The sequence below is a fragment of the Lupinus angustifolius genome, chromosome LG04 (genome assembly GCF_001865875.1).
Source record: "Lupinus angustifolius cultivar Tanjil chromosome LG04, LupAngTanjil_v1.0, whole genome shotgun sequence".
Classification (NCBI taxonomy): Eukaryota; Viridiplantae; Streptophyta; class Magnoliopsida; order Fabales; family Fabaceae; genus Lupinus; species Lupinus angustifolius.
This window is the reverse complement of record NC_032012.1, coordinates 4,315,359-4,331,302: the sequence shown is the minus strand read 5'-3', so window position 1 is coordinate 4,331,302 and position 15,944 is coordinate 4,315,359. Positions and strand designations below refer to the sequence as shown.

Genomic DNA, 15,944 nt, shown 5'->3' with positions numbered 1-15,944 from the left:
TTGATGTAAATGATTTGCTGAAAAATGTGCATCAAAATCAATAATTTTATAAATTGCTTGTAATTGAATCCATGATGTCAAATTGGAAGGAATGATGAATTTTGATCTCATCTACTTAAATTTGTTATTAAACTTTTACTAAAATTTAGTATTTTCACAACCCAACATCATATTACTACATCAATTCAGTGTAAATAATTATTCAATTTATTCTTGCTAGAACTAGTGTAAATTCACTCTACTCCATGAGGACGATATCCCGGTACTTTACTAGATTTTATTACTTGTACGATACGGTGCGCTTGCCGTCCCAGAAATACCTAACATATCTCTGCTTATCTGTTAATAAATAATTGTGTAATTTTCTGCTCTGATCATTCTGCTTCTGTTGTGTGTTAATCGATTAAGCCCACTGGTTAATCGATTAACTGGGTTGTTTCTGAAAGTGCAAAGTGTCAAGAATAGCATTAGTCTATCTTAGCCTATGTTTTGATGAAGACAAGGTTCTAACAAAGCTTGAAGATGACTCAACAATCAACATGTCTTATGCTCATTTGGTCATATCTAGACTAGGAAATAAATTGAGTCTATAACCTAAGTAGTCTGGGATGTGTGTCGTAGTAAGTGAGTATAGGTTAGGTGAACCTAGATGCTAGTCTCTTAAGTCATCATAATTAAACTACCATATAAATGAGATACATCATCTAGTTAATCGTATGTTCATGCATATATCATATATGTTATTTATGCATATTAGGCATAATATAAATGGTAAAACATGTATACGTATTGCACATAACATATGAGAAGTTTGCCTTGTGAAACATATGCATAAATGCTCCAGTTAATCGATTAACATGTAAGCTTAATCGATTAATGTAACTAATTTTATGTTGAATATGTGTTTTCTGTTTTAATTAATTTGGATGTCATTTTGTAAGTCCGTTAATCGATTAAATGGTAGTCTTAATCGATTAATGTGTCTGTTTTATGTTATAACTGAAATCTGTTTTACCTGTTGTAATTGCTTAACTGTTTAACTATTTTTGCAACGTTTTTAACTACTTATTCACTATGCTATAAATATGAGGCTTCACTCAGAGCTCATGATCATTCATTCTAATTGTTTAGGGATGTATTAGAGAGCATCTTGCATTCATATTTTCACTGTTATTTTGCTTGAGAATTGCATGTGTGAGAAGAGAGATTATGTTGTTTTCCTCTAACATACTTTATGTTTCTGAATAATTTGATATTCATTTGATATTGCTCACATGATCATGCATTAGATTCTGATCGAAAGAAATTTGTTGCATACTGTATTCTAATTAACTCACTTTCATATTGATGGCTTAATTGATTAGGATAAGAGTTAATCATTAGTCTTTACATTGTAATATCTTAGGCTTTATGTGCTTAGAATACCTTGTTTTTTAACGTGTATTGTGTAGGCTGGATTTGTCTATTGGTGTGAAATCACCACAGAGGTTGAAGTTCTTCACCAAGGCATGGAGGTATTGATTTGAGGATAATATTCTTGGTCGGGGCTTGTTCACGAGAAAGGTTTTCTCAAGAGGCGAAAGGGTAGAAGTCAAACCAGGTTTTAGAGATCCTAGATTTCAAGAAGGGAGCATCCATTGTGCTTGTAAATTGAATTGGTAATTGTATCTTAATTCAATATTGTGAAGAAAGAAAGAGAAGGGGAGGCCTGGATGTAGTTTGTAGTGGACCGCAAATGAACCAGGATAAAAATCCTTTTGCACTATTCTTTCTTTCTTTATCTTGTTTTCTATTTCTTACATTGATACACTGAATATATACTTGAGAATTTGGATATCTGTTTAATGCTATATGGTTAACACTTGTATGCAATAATATCTGAAATATATATGTTTAAAGTATATCTTATCTATTGTGCAATTTGCTTGTTCAATCAATTTGTTCTGTAACTGTGTTAATCGATTAAACCCTTCCGTTAATCGATTAACTGGACAGTTTTTCGAGTTGTTGGGTTGTTGTTAAAAAGCAATAATTTTTAACCACCACACCTATCCCCCCTTCTAGGTGTTCCTAGACCACTGATACCTAACAGTTTCCAGAACTGGGTTTTGGTGTGAAAAGTGGTGATTAATAACCGCTACACCTATTCAACCCCCCCCCCCCCTTTCTAGGGGTGTCGATACCTAAGATGGAAAAATTTAAGTTGGGGGAATGGTTGGTCTTATAATAAAGTGTTGAAAAGAAAAAAAATCTCAATCTCTTTACAAATAAAAAAAGTAAAGAAATGCTCCAAAAACAAAAATGAGTAAAAAGAGATTGAGAAAAATCAAGAAAAGGTCAAGAAAAAGAATGAGGAAAGGAAAAAAAGTGAAAAATTTGAAAAAGAGTATACATTTTAAAAGACAAATCAATTTTTGCTCTCTTTTAACTTTGGAAGTATTTTTTAATATCTTGAAAAACCAAAATTCGTTGATAGCCAAGCCTCATTACAACCTAAGGAAGACCTTAGTGATTCTTGAAAATTTTGTGCAATCAAAGTAAGTGTTGAGAAGAAAAACAAAATTAAATTCTAGCAAACCAAACAAATTGAGTTTTGAGTGAAACACTTACCCATTTGGTTTCATTTTTGAACCGTGTGTGAAAATTCATCTGTTTGCTTGATAACATTTTTTATAAGTGAAATTCTACATGAATTTTTGAAAAGATGTATTTATTCTTAGCTTGAAGTATTATGAGTCAAAATCACATAATCATAAACACATGTCAGGCAAACTTTGAAATGATGCATAGTTTTGATCTTGTACATATTTAATTTTTTCTAAAGCCAAGTAGTTGTTATTTTACTTTTGTTTGGGGAGAAACAAAGTCTTAAGTTGCGGGGAGTTGATAAGTGTCAAAAATACCTAATTTTCATACACTTTTCATGATACTTATCCTATGCAAAAATGTGAAAACCAACTTAATTCAACACTTTTTAGATAAATTTAGTATGTTTGAATAAAATAATTTTTGATCACCTCTTGTCCAAGTTTTCCTTGAATTTTGTAGGAAATTGATTAAATCAAAAGAAAGCCAAAAATTCATGCCAAATCACAAGTCAAAAGGAAATGCTCAAAAGAAACAAGCTAAGTACAACATGTTGTGTGCTTAAGCTTGTCACCAAAAAGATGACTTAGGCTTGAAGAAATGTACCTTTATTCACCATGAAGAAACCCAAGCTAGGTATGCAAAGCAAAACATAAACTCAAAAGCTTACTTAGACTTGTAGAAATCATGCCAAAAGTTCCAAGTAACCAATTAAAACCAACTCAAGAAATCATGGAACAAAGGATGCTTCGGCATGAAGAAAGGTTGGTTCCTTCACCATAAAGGAACCAAGCAGCTGGGCGTGGGCCAGACTTGAGCTGGGCAGCTAAACAAGTCAGAAACCTAGCCATGAAGAAAGCTTGGCCAACTCATCAAGCAACTTGCCTATTCTTTGCTTAAAGTCCAAGCACATGACCTCATGCATGAATATGTTCTGAACAAACAAGTAAGAGGTATCACCATATATGTAACCTAGTCCGTAATAGGCTGTCCAAGCTAGTTGCCCAGATGGGAAAAGCTGCTGACTCACCAGCTTGGGTGAGCCTGGTCAGGCGCTGGGCGGCCAACCAAGACAGCTAAGCTCCCATGACTTTGCCTATAAAAGGCACACCCACCTTCTCACTTTAACACATTGTACATATGTTATAAATTCTTCTTTTTCTTCCCTTTTTGGTTCTCTATCTTTTTAGAGTGTTCTTAGGCTGTTTTTAGGCTTTTAGTTCATAAAAATTCAAAGTTTATGGAGTTGGCAAATGATGCGCAAAAACATGATTTTGTAACCTCATTTGGAATCAAAAGCATTTCATCCTTAGATAGATGGCTCATACTCCTACATATTGATTTGAATTATCGTGTAAGGTTATTTCTTCTCTTCATTTGTTCATATTTTGATTTCAATACATTCAAGTTATTACTTTTTGGTTAAGTTATAAATCTTTAAGAAGTTCTTAATGCAGTTTTAGCTTGATCACCTAAAACTTGATTTAAAGATCCAAAAATGCTTCTTCTTAAAGTGTTGACAAGTGATCTAAAAACTATAACCTACACCTTAGTTCACTTGCCACATCAAGCATCTAATTTAAGCAATGTATGTTCAAGGCTAAATGGTGTTAATGGAGCCTGAAGTAGGGTGTGACAACCTACTCCGACGAGTGACACTTAACTATTGTTTAGTGTATTACATAAGGTTTGAAAATCATCTTATCATTCTAGGACACTAGATGAATGATTTAGAAATGGTGTGTGAAATTAACTGAAAGTATAACACATAACTTGCAATGTTTTCAAAATCATTTGAGTCAACAAATAATTTCATCTTTCAAATCAATTTTCCCTTCTTGAATTTGTAAATAGTTAGTTCTTTACTTTTTCATGTTTCTTAATTCATAAAATCACAAAAAACTTTAATTGTTATTTTATTACTTTTGATAAAAGATCCAAAGTATGAGTACATTTCTATTAGGCAATTCTTTGTGGTTCGATATAACCCTATATTATACTACAATTGAATCTTGAAAGAGATGCAATTGAATCTTTAACTGAACTCGTTCAGTAACTATAAGGAAAACTATAAGATTCAACAAAATTTAGTGAAGCAAATGTTGTTGAATTTGTGAGAATCACTAGTGTCAATTTATTGAATGCTATTGAATCTCTAAGTTATAAAATAACATCACTTAGTGAAACATTCATTGTTAATTGTATAGATTTAATAACGTTTGTTTCACGGAGTGTTGTTTAATAGAATAATTCAAAAACTATACATGTTGAATATTAATAGACTACTTTAATTATAGTAATGCAAAAAAATATAATTCATATATAAATTTTGTTTAATTAATTACAAAAAATATATACATAATTGAATATTTATACTAAAATTTTTAAAAATGTAAATTTTTTAGAATGTTTAGTAATTTGAATAGGAGAATATTTATATTAGTGGGACTTTTTTTATTTCTAGTTCTATTATTTATATCTAAATAATACAGTATAAGAATTTATATATAATTAATAAATATATCTAAATGCACTCGTTCTATAACTATACGGAAAGCTACGCATTGGACAATGCTTAGTAAAACAAATGTTCTTGAGTCTATGAGAATCAATAGTGTCTATTTATTGAATTCTATAGTTATAAAATAATTACTTAGTGAAATACACATCGTTGATCGTAGAGATTTAATAATGTTTGTTTTGAGCTTTGTTGATTTTCATATACTTGAACTCTACCTATCATTTAAGAGTGTTCCATACTAGGGTATTGTTGAATGCGAGTGGTTAAAAGATAGTGCTCACTGATGAATCGAGGACCAAAATTAGAGTATGCGAGATATGTTAAAAAATAATAAACGTCATCAATTATAAATTACATATTTTATCATTAATTTCGATTAATTGCACATTTTAAAATCGTTGAATGATCAATTTTTGTCAATATTATTGAATAATTCTCGCTAAATTAAGTCTATAGACAATCATCATCAATGCATCTCATGTTCAATTACACAACTTATTTTTCACAATTTACATAGTTGAAAATTATTTCTATAATTATATTGTTAACTTCAAAAGAAGATAAACTAATAGGTAAACAAGTGTCTTCCACTTTTAACTAACTTATCTTAAATATTATTGATTCCTTTAAAATAAACAAATTCAACACTGTTATACATATTGATGATATAACTCTCAAGTTGATTATCAAATATCATCAAATCAACTAACAAAACTCACATAGATAAAACTTTGTACATTTGATCAGTTTTGCTTTATAAAACTAGAGAAGAAATAAGTTAAACTCAAACAAGACATATAAGGAAACAAATAAATATTTGTCCGAGAGAAACAATCATAAAATTCTTTATATTACATCCATATTATTATAAAATAATTTAACATAATAATTATTTATTTTTCACAAAAAAAAAATATCACGTCATTAACAAAAAATATAGATTTATAGAATTCCAAGTAATACACATACATAATTCAGGGCTGCACACCTTGAACTACACATAGCACCGTCACTGATAGTGCTAGTGTAGTGTCCCTTGATTCTATTTTTAAGTGGTCTTTTAAATTTCGAATTTTGTGAAAATTGTTAAGGTAAGAATGTTTTGATTAATATCTATGTTTAATTTGATCTCAATATATTCAGCATTTACAATTGAAATCTTAATATTCGTGACTATAAGTTAGCAGTTATATATGGTAGTAATTGACTAATTGGATCATTATTAAACTACAAAATAAATAAATAAATAACACAACTCTCATATTGTAATCTTCTTGCTTAACTGAGTACTCTAAAGTTTGCACATGATAGCTATATTGAGATCTTGTCTAAATGTATAGTTGAATTGGTTCATCTATGCTTTTATTAAGGATTTGAATTTATTACAGGTACACATCCAATATAATATATAGAATTGACAACAAAATAATTGAAGAATATAAAGATCGTCAAATTCACATTCACAAATATGTGCAAAAGACAACTATACATATATATGAATACATTATCAGCTTTTCTGATTTGTATATAGTTCTTATATGTTAATCATTAAGGTCAGAAACTATTTAACAATATATAAATAAAAAATAATGAAAGGAGAGTTGGTAGCAAAGACCATTTAGCAATGTATATAATACATTTTAAAAGATAAACGTTTCATTTACATGTCAACACTTCATGATTTATAGAAAACCTCTAATTACAAGGTAGGATTGCATATAAATTACAAGGGTAATTAGGCCATAATATAGAACGAATTACCTTATTCAATACCACAGGGGTTAGGGGTTATGGATTTCAAGGGTTTAAGATTATGCACACCTATATACATATTATTAATAAAATAAATATTTAGAACATAATTTCTTAATATAATCTCACACTTAAAGAAATATATTCACACAAAGAGATCACTGAATCATTGGTAAGGTAAACAAGAATAAATACTCATTTTAGTGTCTCATGTTTTTTGACCTTATCAATTTGGACCCTTAAAAATTGATAAATCCAAAGTGGTTCCCAAAAATTTCAAATAGTGGTCAAATTAATTCTTTTTTAACATGTTTTACAACATCTGCTCAAGACTAATTTGACCCTAAAAAGAACTAATTTAACCTATGTTTAAAATTTTTAAGATCATTTTAAGTTTTTCAATTTTTGAAGGACCAAAGTATTAATATCGAAAAACATGAGAAATTGAAATATGTATTTACTCAGAAATTAAACATGTCTATTCTTCTTTAAACTTAGGCTTTAGCACTACTCTTTTGATAAATATTTTATGAATACCACCAACCACTTACACTAAGTGTTACTTATATATTTAGCGTGCTAATCACAATGTTTCTTACTTGTTAGCAACACCAATTGAATACATCAAAACATACTAACTCATTTAGAAACAAATATTCTCTGAATATACTTTCAATCACTTGTAAGATAATTCTATTCTGACTCTGATTACATTAACGTCTGAGCCTTGTAAGTTATAAAGCATATATTTTAGCTCTTTTTTATTCCCACTATGGAAAAAGTTTCTTTATAGTGCAAATTAGTAAAGGAATAATAGAGACCCAATGGTGCACAAATGAAATATATAATAGCTCCACATTATAGAGACAATCATTAACAAGTCAAAGCAAAAGAAGATTAACTTGTCTTAGTAGGGTCACAGTGAACAATATCTACATTAACTTTAAAGGCTCTACTATAGAAACCATCCTTAAGATATGGCCTTGTGATCCAAAAGGGGTTTGTTAAAATAGTACAACTTAATATACTTTTGAGTTTAATTGGTGAATTTGGTATGCTTAACACCGTAAAGTTTTTTTCACACTAATAGTACATTAACACTCGAGTGTGTGACTTTTACTTAAAAATTAATGACTTTTAATATATGAATGATAGATAATACTCTCCATAAAAAAAAAACCTTAACACCATTAGTACACATCACATTCCATCTAATATTTTTACCTTTGTGACAAAAAGTGGCCAGGCTAATGAGAACAAAGTGCTGTAATATGTTCCTAGTGAAGTACATACACATCTGATATGAAACGCATCTTTTCAATACTATCAATAAATAGTTGATAAATCCCGGAAGTGTCACATTTATACACATTATAGATAGACTAAGAAACAGGTCAAAATATAGTTTAATAAAAATTCTGCTAGTTTTGCAAGTCTACTAATGCAATAGACTCTAACAATGAATATGTATCTTCCCCCTTATTTTGTTTCCAAATCAACAAAGCCTTCTCTCATTGCAGCTATACAGAAATTTAGTTACAAGATGCAACATCAAATGTAGCAATTCTTAATCAATATATAACCATTAATGATTAGTCTTGGCTCGTTTTATTTCATTAGAAGTGAATGGAGAAACACTACCACTTAGTTGAGGTTGAGGGCTATCTTCTCTAAATTTGGAATTGAGCATAGCAAGTTCTCTTAGTTGTTGCCTCTTGTAAAAGTCCTGTGACTCATCCTGCACATGAAAAGAGAGGAGAACCAGAAAAACTTATGTACCAATACAAGATCTTCTTACAAATGTATGTTATTTTATTGTAAGACTTGTAAGCACTTAGAATATTTGGCTCAAGAGAAAACTCACTTTATGCACATATTTCTATTTGCCATAGCATGTTGAAAAAGAAAATTGCTGGAAGCAATAATTTTAACCATTTTTTCCCTATAGAATGGTGTGTCATGTTTGTAAACTCTTGGATGATTAGTTGTTCATAATACTTAATTCCATCCAACAACAACCATTGTATTCTGTCAAAATTATTGCGTTATATTTTTTCGGCTATCTACCATTACTCATCGAAGAAAGCAAATAGTGGATCAATTATCTTAGGCTATTGCCTATATGCAGAACAAAAATAATGAAGAGACTGCGGCAGAGTATGAGGAGTCCTCTTTTGTGCAGTAATAGATGCATAAAGGACAATGTAACAAGGGAGAAAAATAGGAGGAAAATCATATTACCACAGGTTTAAGTAGCTCTTCTATGATTTCTTGTGCTTGCCTTAACCTTAGATCAACAACATTGGCCGGTAGTTCAGCTTCGATTAAAATGTAAAGTGGTTCATTCAGGTGCTCATACCCTGGCCTTCCCCTTAACAACTCTTCCTGTATGGTAAAAAATATAGAGCAAAGTTAATAGTTGCAAATAACATAAGTTGTGAAGAAACACAGAATGCCAACAAATTGAAGAGGAACTAAAATTAAGCTATGTGCAGTTACATGGAAATCCAGTAAGATAGAGATGATACCTTGTCCAGGTCTTTAATTGAACCTTTCCCTCTGATAAAAACACGGCAACCTGTGGTAGCTTCGACTCGCTTCAGCGAATTACCCCTCGGGCCAAGAAGCCGGCCAACAAAATTAAACTGAAAAACTAACTAGCTTTAGTATCTCCAAGGTCTTCCGAAACAACAAACTATGTGAACATGGTAAGAAATGCTTAAATTTATAGCAAAATGTAAAAAAATATGTAAGATATCTTACATTTGGATAGCTATCCTTAGGAATATCCAAGCGCAATATCTTCTTCACAATGTGAGAATTTGGAACAACTGGTGCTGTTTGCCAATCTGAATTTAGTCCTTGTAGTCCAGCTAGCCTCTAGTGTATGATGAAATTAACCAATCAGTAAAAGAAACTAGAGCTTAACACAGATAAAGCCATGTAAAACAGATGAATCGAGAATCATAAAACAAGGGGCGGGTGAAACAGAAAGAGAAAAGGAACACTATATATGATATACAAAGAAATCAAGTATAGCTATTGTATGTTATAAAACACAGATAGATGCAAAAAATCCAAAAGTCAAGTACTTGAACTGACTGATTTTTTACAAAAGTACATAAAAGATAAAAAATATTATGTTCAGATACTTACTTCATGTGAAAGGCTGTTCCAGCCACTGAAGTTTGGTGTTATCTCTGGAGAAGCCATATAACTTGGGCTTTGCATTCTGTCAAAGTTACTAAAGCCTTGGTTCTGAAAGTATCCATTCTTTCCGGAAACCTTAAAAATCTCTGATAACAAGGCAATGCAGAATATAAGGACTGGTATGAAGAATACTGAATCAAATAACATAAATAATTTTAATGAGAAATTCATGACTAAGATAGTAGCAGATACATAAATTATGACATAGAATGCTGTCTATATGAACACCTTGACTATTGAAGCAATGTTATAGAGATCACCATTAATTAAAGATAGTCCAGATTAATGTTTACATTACTCATCCAAAGGACCAGGCCTATTTTCTATATTTTCTAGAGTGTACAATCAAAATTATAAACTTTTCTGCATTTGTTTCAAAGGAATTCAGATATAGACCACCATCTGCATTTTGTAGCCTATATCGATATGGACTTTTTTGGATTCATCTGCATTTTGTTTTTCCTCTTCTTGTTAATCCGAAACTTACCTATTCAAGATGTTTCCTTTCCATGGTTTGATCAAACAGATAAGATTTCTAGAGAATCATAGAGAAGTTTGTTTTATCACATTTATAGTAGACTAATTCATTACTTGTATTTGAAAAATATATGTTTAGACTTCTAATTCCTTTAGCATTTATAAACTACTATTAACGAAAAAATTAACCGATAAACTGAAATGAAATCGCACTATATTTCAGGCCAGCCAGAATGTCAGAAATTTACAAGCCAGATGATTATAACCCTGACCACAATAGCTTATGGCAAATTAGTCCAAGTAACCAGAAAACTGAGTTTATGACTTGGCCTAATTCAAATTAAAAAAAGGTAGATCAGTTGAAATGAATGGAAAACCAAGAGGAGAAAATTCGCAACCGAAACTTCGAAATACACAAACCAACCTTGATTAAGGAGTCTATTACACAAGGGTAAGACTTGGATGAAAGGACCAAGCTTCTGGTGTTCCGCGAGCAGCTCCGTTAAGTACTGACTAAAACAAATGTAAACAAGAACACAAATGCAGAAATTAATTGAAGCCAATACACAAAAACTGAGTGAAAAAACAAAACTTTCATAATGAATAGCAGACGAATTATCCACCTTTCAGCGTCAAAATTGTTTCTCATGTTCACATTGGGTGAATTGCCCCTCTGGGATGCTGGTGAAGAAATCTGATTATACAAACCAGACATAAATTCTACAAGGATATGAGTTTCTCTGAAGGATTATAGAAAACTAAAGGAGAGATTTGGTGTAGTTCAAAAATCCTGATAAATAAAAACAAAACAGAATCATAATCTATGCTTGAAAGACAAGAGAAAAGAGACGGTAAAGGAAGATAGAAAACTACAAAATATGAGTGGAGGGTCACTTCTAAAGCCTCAGTAGTAGTAAAAGCAAGGCTCAAAAACGTGTCTCTCTGACCCTCTCTGAGAGTGTTACAATAGTTGTTTTGTTGGCTTCTGTTGCATATGCAAAGGTTGTGTTATTGTGTATATCATGTATACATGTTTTCCTTAACAAACACAAACAGGTGTCACTGAAGATGTTGATTTTTGTTATTGTTATATAATAAGAATTCTCTAATCACATATGTATTAGAGAGATTGAAGGGAAAGAGGGTAGTGAAAATTATAAAAAAAAACTCTTTAGATATTGATTTGAATGAATTAGAAGAAAGAAGAAGCAATGAAAGTGGCCACCCCAATGACACCAATGTGGGTCACTGGTTCTCTGTCACCAGATCATGAGCATGTAGATTGAAACCAATCACCCACATGCTTCACGCTTACACATGATATATATAATTATATATAGTTATATAGTTATTAATATAGTTATATAAATATATACTATACCATAAAAATAATCAAATCAAATCAAATACTATGAAAATGAATATTTGTTTTTTTGTTATCTCTATCAAAGTTTTACTTAGTCATTTACAGCTACCAGGAGATAGAAAAATATCTTCCAACTACCTTCAAACCAAACAAGTCTAGCTTAGTATATAATATCTCATTATCTCCTATAGAAGGAAGGAAAAAAAAAATGACTTTATTATTATACTGCCATTAATTTTGACAGCTTAATGGCTGCAATTATGATTATTATAATAATTTATATATTTTTTTTTTTGATAATGTTAAGGATATCTCTTTATTTTGTGGGTAAAAAACTAATCATTTTTATTTTAAGTTTGTGACTATTTTTCCCAATAAATGTTGTTCTTACATAAATTAAATATTTAATATTTTGGACTTCAATTTAACACCAACTTACAAATTACTGTATGGACGTCAAGTTATTGTTATTGATTTCATATCTGGTACTTATTAATATGATACCAATATTTTGAACCACCTGTCACCCCATTCTTGTGTTACCCGAATCTGCAAACCAAAACGATTCTCTTTTGATTGGAAACTCTATATAGCCTTCATAACTTGGGAATCAGCCAGAGATTATTAAATTTATAGTAGTATATATAATCAAAATAGTGTACTTACATGATATCCCAAGAACGATTTAGTTTCATGCTATATGACTATGAATCTTACCAACTTACACATTTAGTTAAATTAGAATACTCTTATACTTAAATAAAAGTAATATAAACGAATAGGATGAAACCATCCATAGGTATGTGATTTAGTTTCATGCATTTGAGACAATCTTGTTTGAGCCGTGACCATTTATAGGTATATGAGACTAATTCTTCCAGCGGGTATTTTTCATCCACAAGACTCGAACCCGAGACCTTGCTTAAGGGGAATCTAACATATATTATTTGAATCAACACTCTTGGTTGGTGGTTACTAATCTATCATGTTATGTATATCTTTACTATATATAAAGCCAAAACATATTATACTACCTACATAGCATAATTTTCACTTACATATTTTGCCCTTATAATTAATAATTATTACAATATTTTTCCATACAATAAAAAATATAAATGAAGGATAGAGGAAGTTACATCCACTAAATATATAAAACTACCAATACATTTTTTAATAATATCACAATTCATTTTTATATCTTTATCAAAAATTATAATATCATGTACGATAAAAATGATATAATTCTCTAAATGAAATATATAAAAATTAAATATTCAATATTAAAAAGTAAAAATATGGGTCGGCAGATACGGAGTGGCCGCCGACACACTAGTTATTTATAGAGTTAATAATAGTCAACACATAATAATAAATAATGTATTCATAATATAAAAAACTCCAACAATCAATATACTATCAGGATGGAGATATTGGCTAAATAATTTACTTTAGCTAAATAGTTTTCCAAGCATGCCAAATAATAAATTTTACCTAATTTACTATTGTGATATAATATTATTATTATATAAAAAATTAGTAAGTAATGTATATTCTATAAGAATTTACTAACTAACGTTAGTAATAAATATATTTATAAAAATATTTTAAATTGTTTATATTATAAATGTATAATTTAATTGCCTTCACATCCGAAAATTTCTTACTTTGTTACTGCTTTCATTATCAATACATACATAAAAATCATATTATATACTCATCTTTATAGCATATTAAATGTCTTCTTTTTTTGGTTTGAACCATAGGTGTCCTACATGGAAATGATTTTATTGGAGCCAGAGACAAAATTGTCATACCATGCTCTTAATAAAATATATATTTTTGTATCTAATTTTAAAATGCTCTTATCATTTTGAAAAAATAAAGTATATATAATTTTTTGTATGCAGAAGTTGTAAGAATCCAAATATTAATTAATTTCTTTAAGAAAAATCATGTTTATTGACATGTGGGATTGTGGGCATCCGTGTTAGATTCCTTCCTTAATAGGGGCTTATTCCTAATTTTGTTTTCATCTATGCATGACTTAAAACTGAATTTAAAAATACTTTATTTCTTTTCCATAATGTGATATACATTTTAACAATATATAGATGAGATACTTAAATATCACGTGCAACCAAAATGAAACCATAGAATTAAACGTACTATAACTTAGAATGGAGGTAGAGAATGAGCATAGGATTCCAAGAATTATGAGGTGTGCTTGAAAAAAACAATTAAAGGAAATGTGGCATGTTGGTCCAGCTATAAGAACGTGTGGATCAAATAAGCCACAAGATAGGTCACAATTATGAGAATCATGCACATCTTACAATGCTTTGTTGTATTATTTTTTGCAAGTTCGTAATATTCAAATTTGAAAAATCTTATACAAAATTTGGATGCATCTCATCCAAATATATTTTGAAAAGAGAGTGAATCTCCCTATACCAATATTGTATTTATTCAAAAAAACAAACATATTACCAACAAGACATTGATCTAATAGTGTAAAGCCTCACTGGACCTCTAAGATCGATGATTCAATTCATGTGAGCAACATTTGTTGGGAGGGATAGCCACGAACCCCGAAAAGGATTAGTTGCTTACCAAAAAAATGAGAAAATACATTTGATAGTACGATACAAAAATACAACCATACTCAGTGACAATGCTATGTATCTTTTAGGGTGGGCAAGTGCACAACCTGATTTTTTGAGAAAAATATTTATATTCCAAAATATAATTTTTCTTGTAAAAGATATAATTCATGAAAAACAAATAATCATTATTATGCTGAATTATTTTATAATAATATGGATTTGCAGTTTAAAGAACTTTATAATTATTTTTTCGAGATAAATATTTAGTTGCTTTTTTATATGTTTTGTTTGATCTAACCGATTTCTTCTCTATTTTTATATGTCAAAATTAATTGAATTTGTAATGTTTTATCTATGTGTTTCTTGTTCAACTGATTTAGTAATGTTTAATAATCAACTTGAGACCTGCATCATTGACAGTTTGAATTTGTTTATTTGAAAGGAATCAATAATTTCAAGATAAATTGATTGAAAGTGTAAGACACATTGTTTATCCGTTAGTTTATTTTCTTTTGAAGTTAACAATACAACTATAGAAATAATATTTTCAATTATGAAAATTGTGAAAAATAAGTTGAGTAATCGAATGAGAGATACATGGATGAACGATTATCTAGTGACTTATATTTAGCGAGAAGTGTTCAACAACATTGATAACAAATTTATCATTCAATAATTTCAAAATATAAACTCACGTAGAGATTAAATATGAAATATGTAATTTATTTGATTAACTATATTTAATTTTTTTTATTTTTGACATTAATATTTTCATTTTTTTTTAAATGATGATATATATTATTTCAATTTTTAATATATGTTACACTATGCAACTGGATCCTGCATTCATCATTGACCGTACTATATACATATGAGTTGTGTAACACTTTTTACAAATCATAGAGGTACGATTAATTAAAAACTTTCTTAATGAGCTTAAATATAAAATGAGAAAATGAGCTTGTATATACCTTTAGATAATTTAATGGCTTCATTTTGACTAAAATACATTCACTTTGTACTTAAATTCATTTTAGTCTTATCTAAACTTACTGTTGGGAACAAGCGAACAATCAAATAGTAAAGAGTATAGAGACAAGAGTATAACACAAGAGATTTGGTAACGAGGTTCGGCCAATTGTGCCTACGTTCCCGGGAGCGTTGAGTGGCTACCACTATATATTATTAGAGAATAAAGATTAATGTTTTACTATTCTTCTCCTTGTTACATTAGGTCTACATAACATCAATATATATAGCCCTCTACCCTAACTCCTTTACATCAGCCCAAACCCATAACTTGTATTGCTGTTATCTAGAGATATGAGTCATTGCACAACAATCTCCACCTTGGCGAATATCATAAATCTCCATTTTCCACCATTGGGTTGGGGGCGCTCCATAGTCCATCATCAGTGAATGTTCA

At 29.9% G+C, this 15,944-nt stretch overlaps 1 protein-coding gene and 1 long non-coding RNA gene across 3 annotated transcripts in view; both read right to left on the bottom strand.

The window, feature by feature from the left end:
• Positions 1-15,944, bottom strand: part of LOC109345193 — a 17,750-nt gene continuing 1,806 nt past the window's right edge. The window contains exons 2-3 of the long non-coding RNA XR_002107400.1: positions 2,931-2,935; positions 1-114 (exon numbers count right to left, since the gene is read on the bottom strand). This is a non-coding gene — a long non-coding RNA (uncharacterized LOC109345193). The remainder of the gene's footprint in view (positions 115-2,930; positions 2,936-15,944) is intronic.
• LOC109345192 (KH domain-containing protein At2g38610-like) lies at positions 8,201-11,844 on the bottom strand. 2 transcript variants are annotated; one of them, XM_019584035.1, is made up of 8 exons: positions 11,772-11,844; positions 11,170-11,336; positions 10,971-11,059; positions 10,016-10,155; positions 9,623-9,739; positions 9,388-9,504; positions 9,101-9,244; positions 8,201-8,597 (listed from the first exon to the last, which is right to left on the bottom strand). In XM_019584035.1, exons 2-8 carry the CDS (start codon positions 11,259-11,261, stop codon positions 8,445-8,447), a joined length of 852 nt encoding a protein of 283 aa, XP_019439580.1. In that variant the 5' UTR covers positions 11,262-11,336; positions 11,772-11,844; the 3' UTR covers positions 8,201-8,444. The 2 variants fall into 2 exon arrangements, with proteins under 2 accessions (XP_019439580.1, XP_019439579.1); XM_019584034.1 differs by lacking the exon at positions 11,772-11,844 and adding an exon at positions 11,420-11,719.

Coding starts and splice junctions, on each gene's coding strand:
- LOC109345192 (XM_019584035.1), bottom strand. CDS start 11,261: ATGTCTGGTTTGTATAATCAGATTTCTTCACCAGCATCCCAGAGGGGC. Junction 9,505..9,622: donor CTAAGGATAGCTATCCAAAT/GTAAGATATCTT, acceptor TTAGTTTTTCAG/TTTAATTTTGTTGGCCGGCT. Junction 8,598..9,100: donor AAGAGCTACTTAAACCTGTG/GTAATATGATTT, acceptor TTTCATGTGCAG/GATGAGTCACAGGACTTTTA.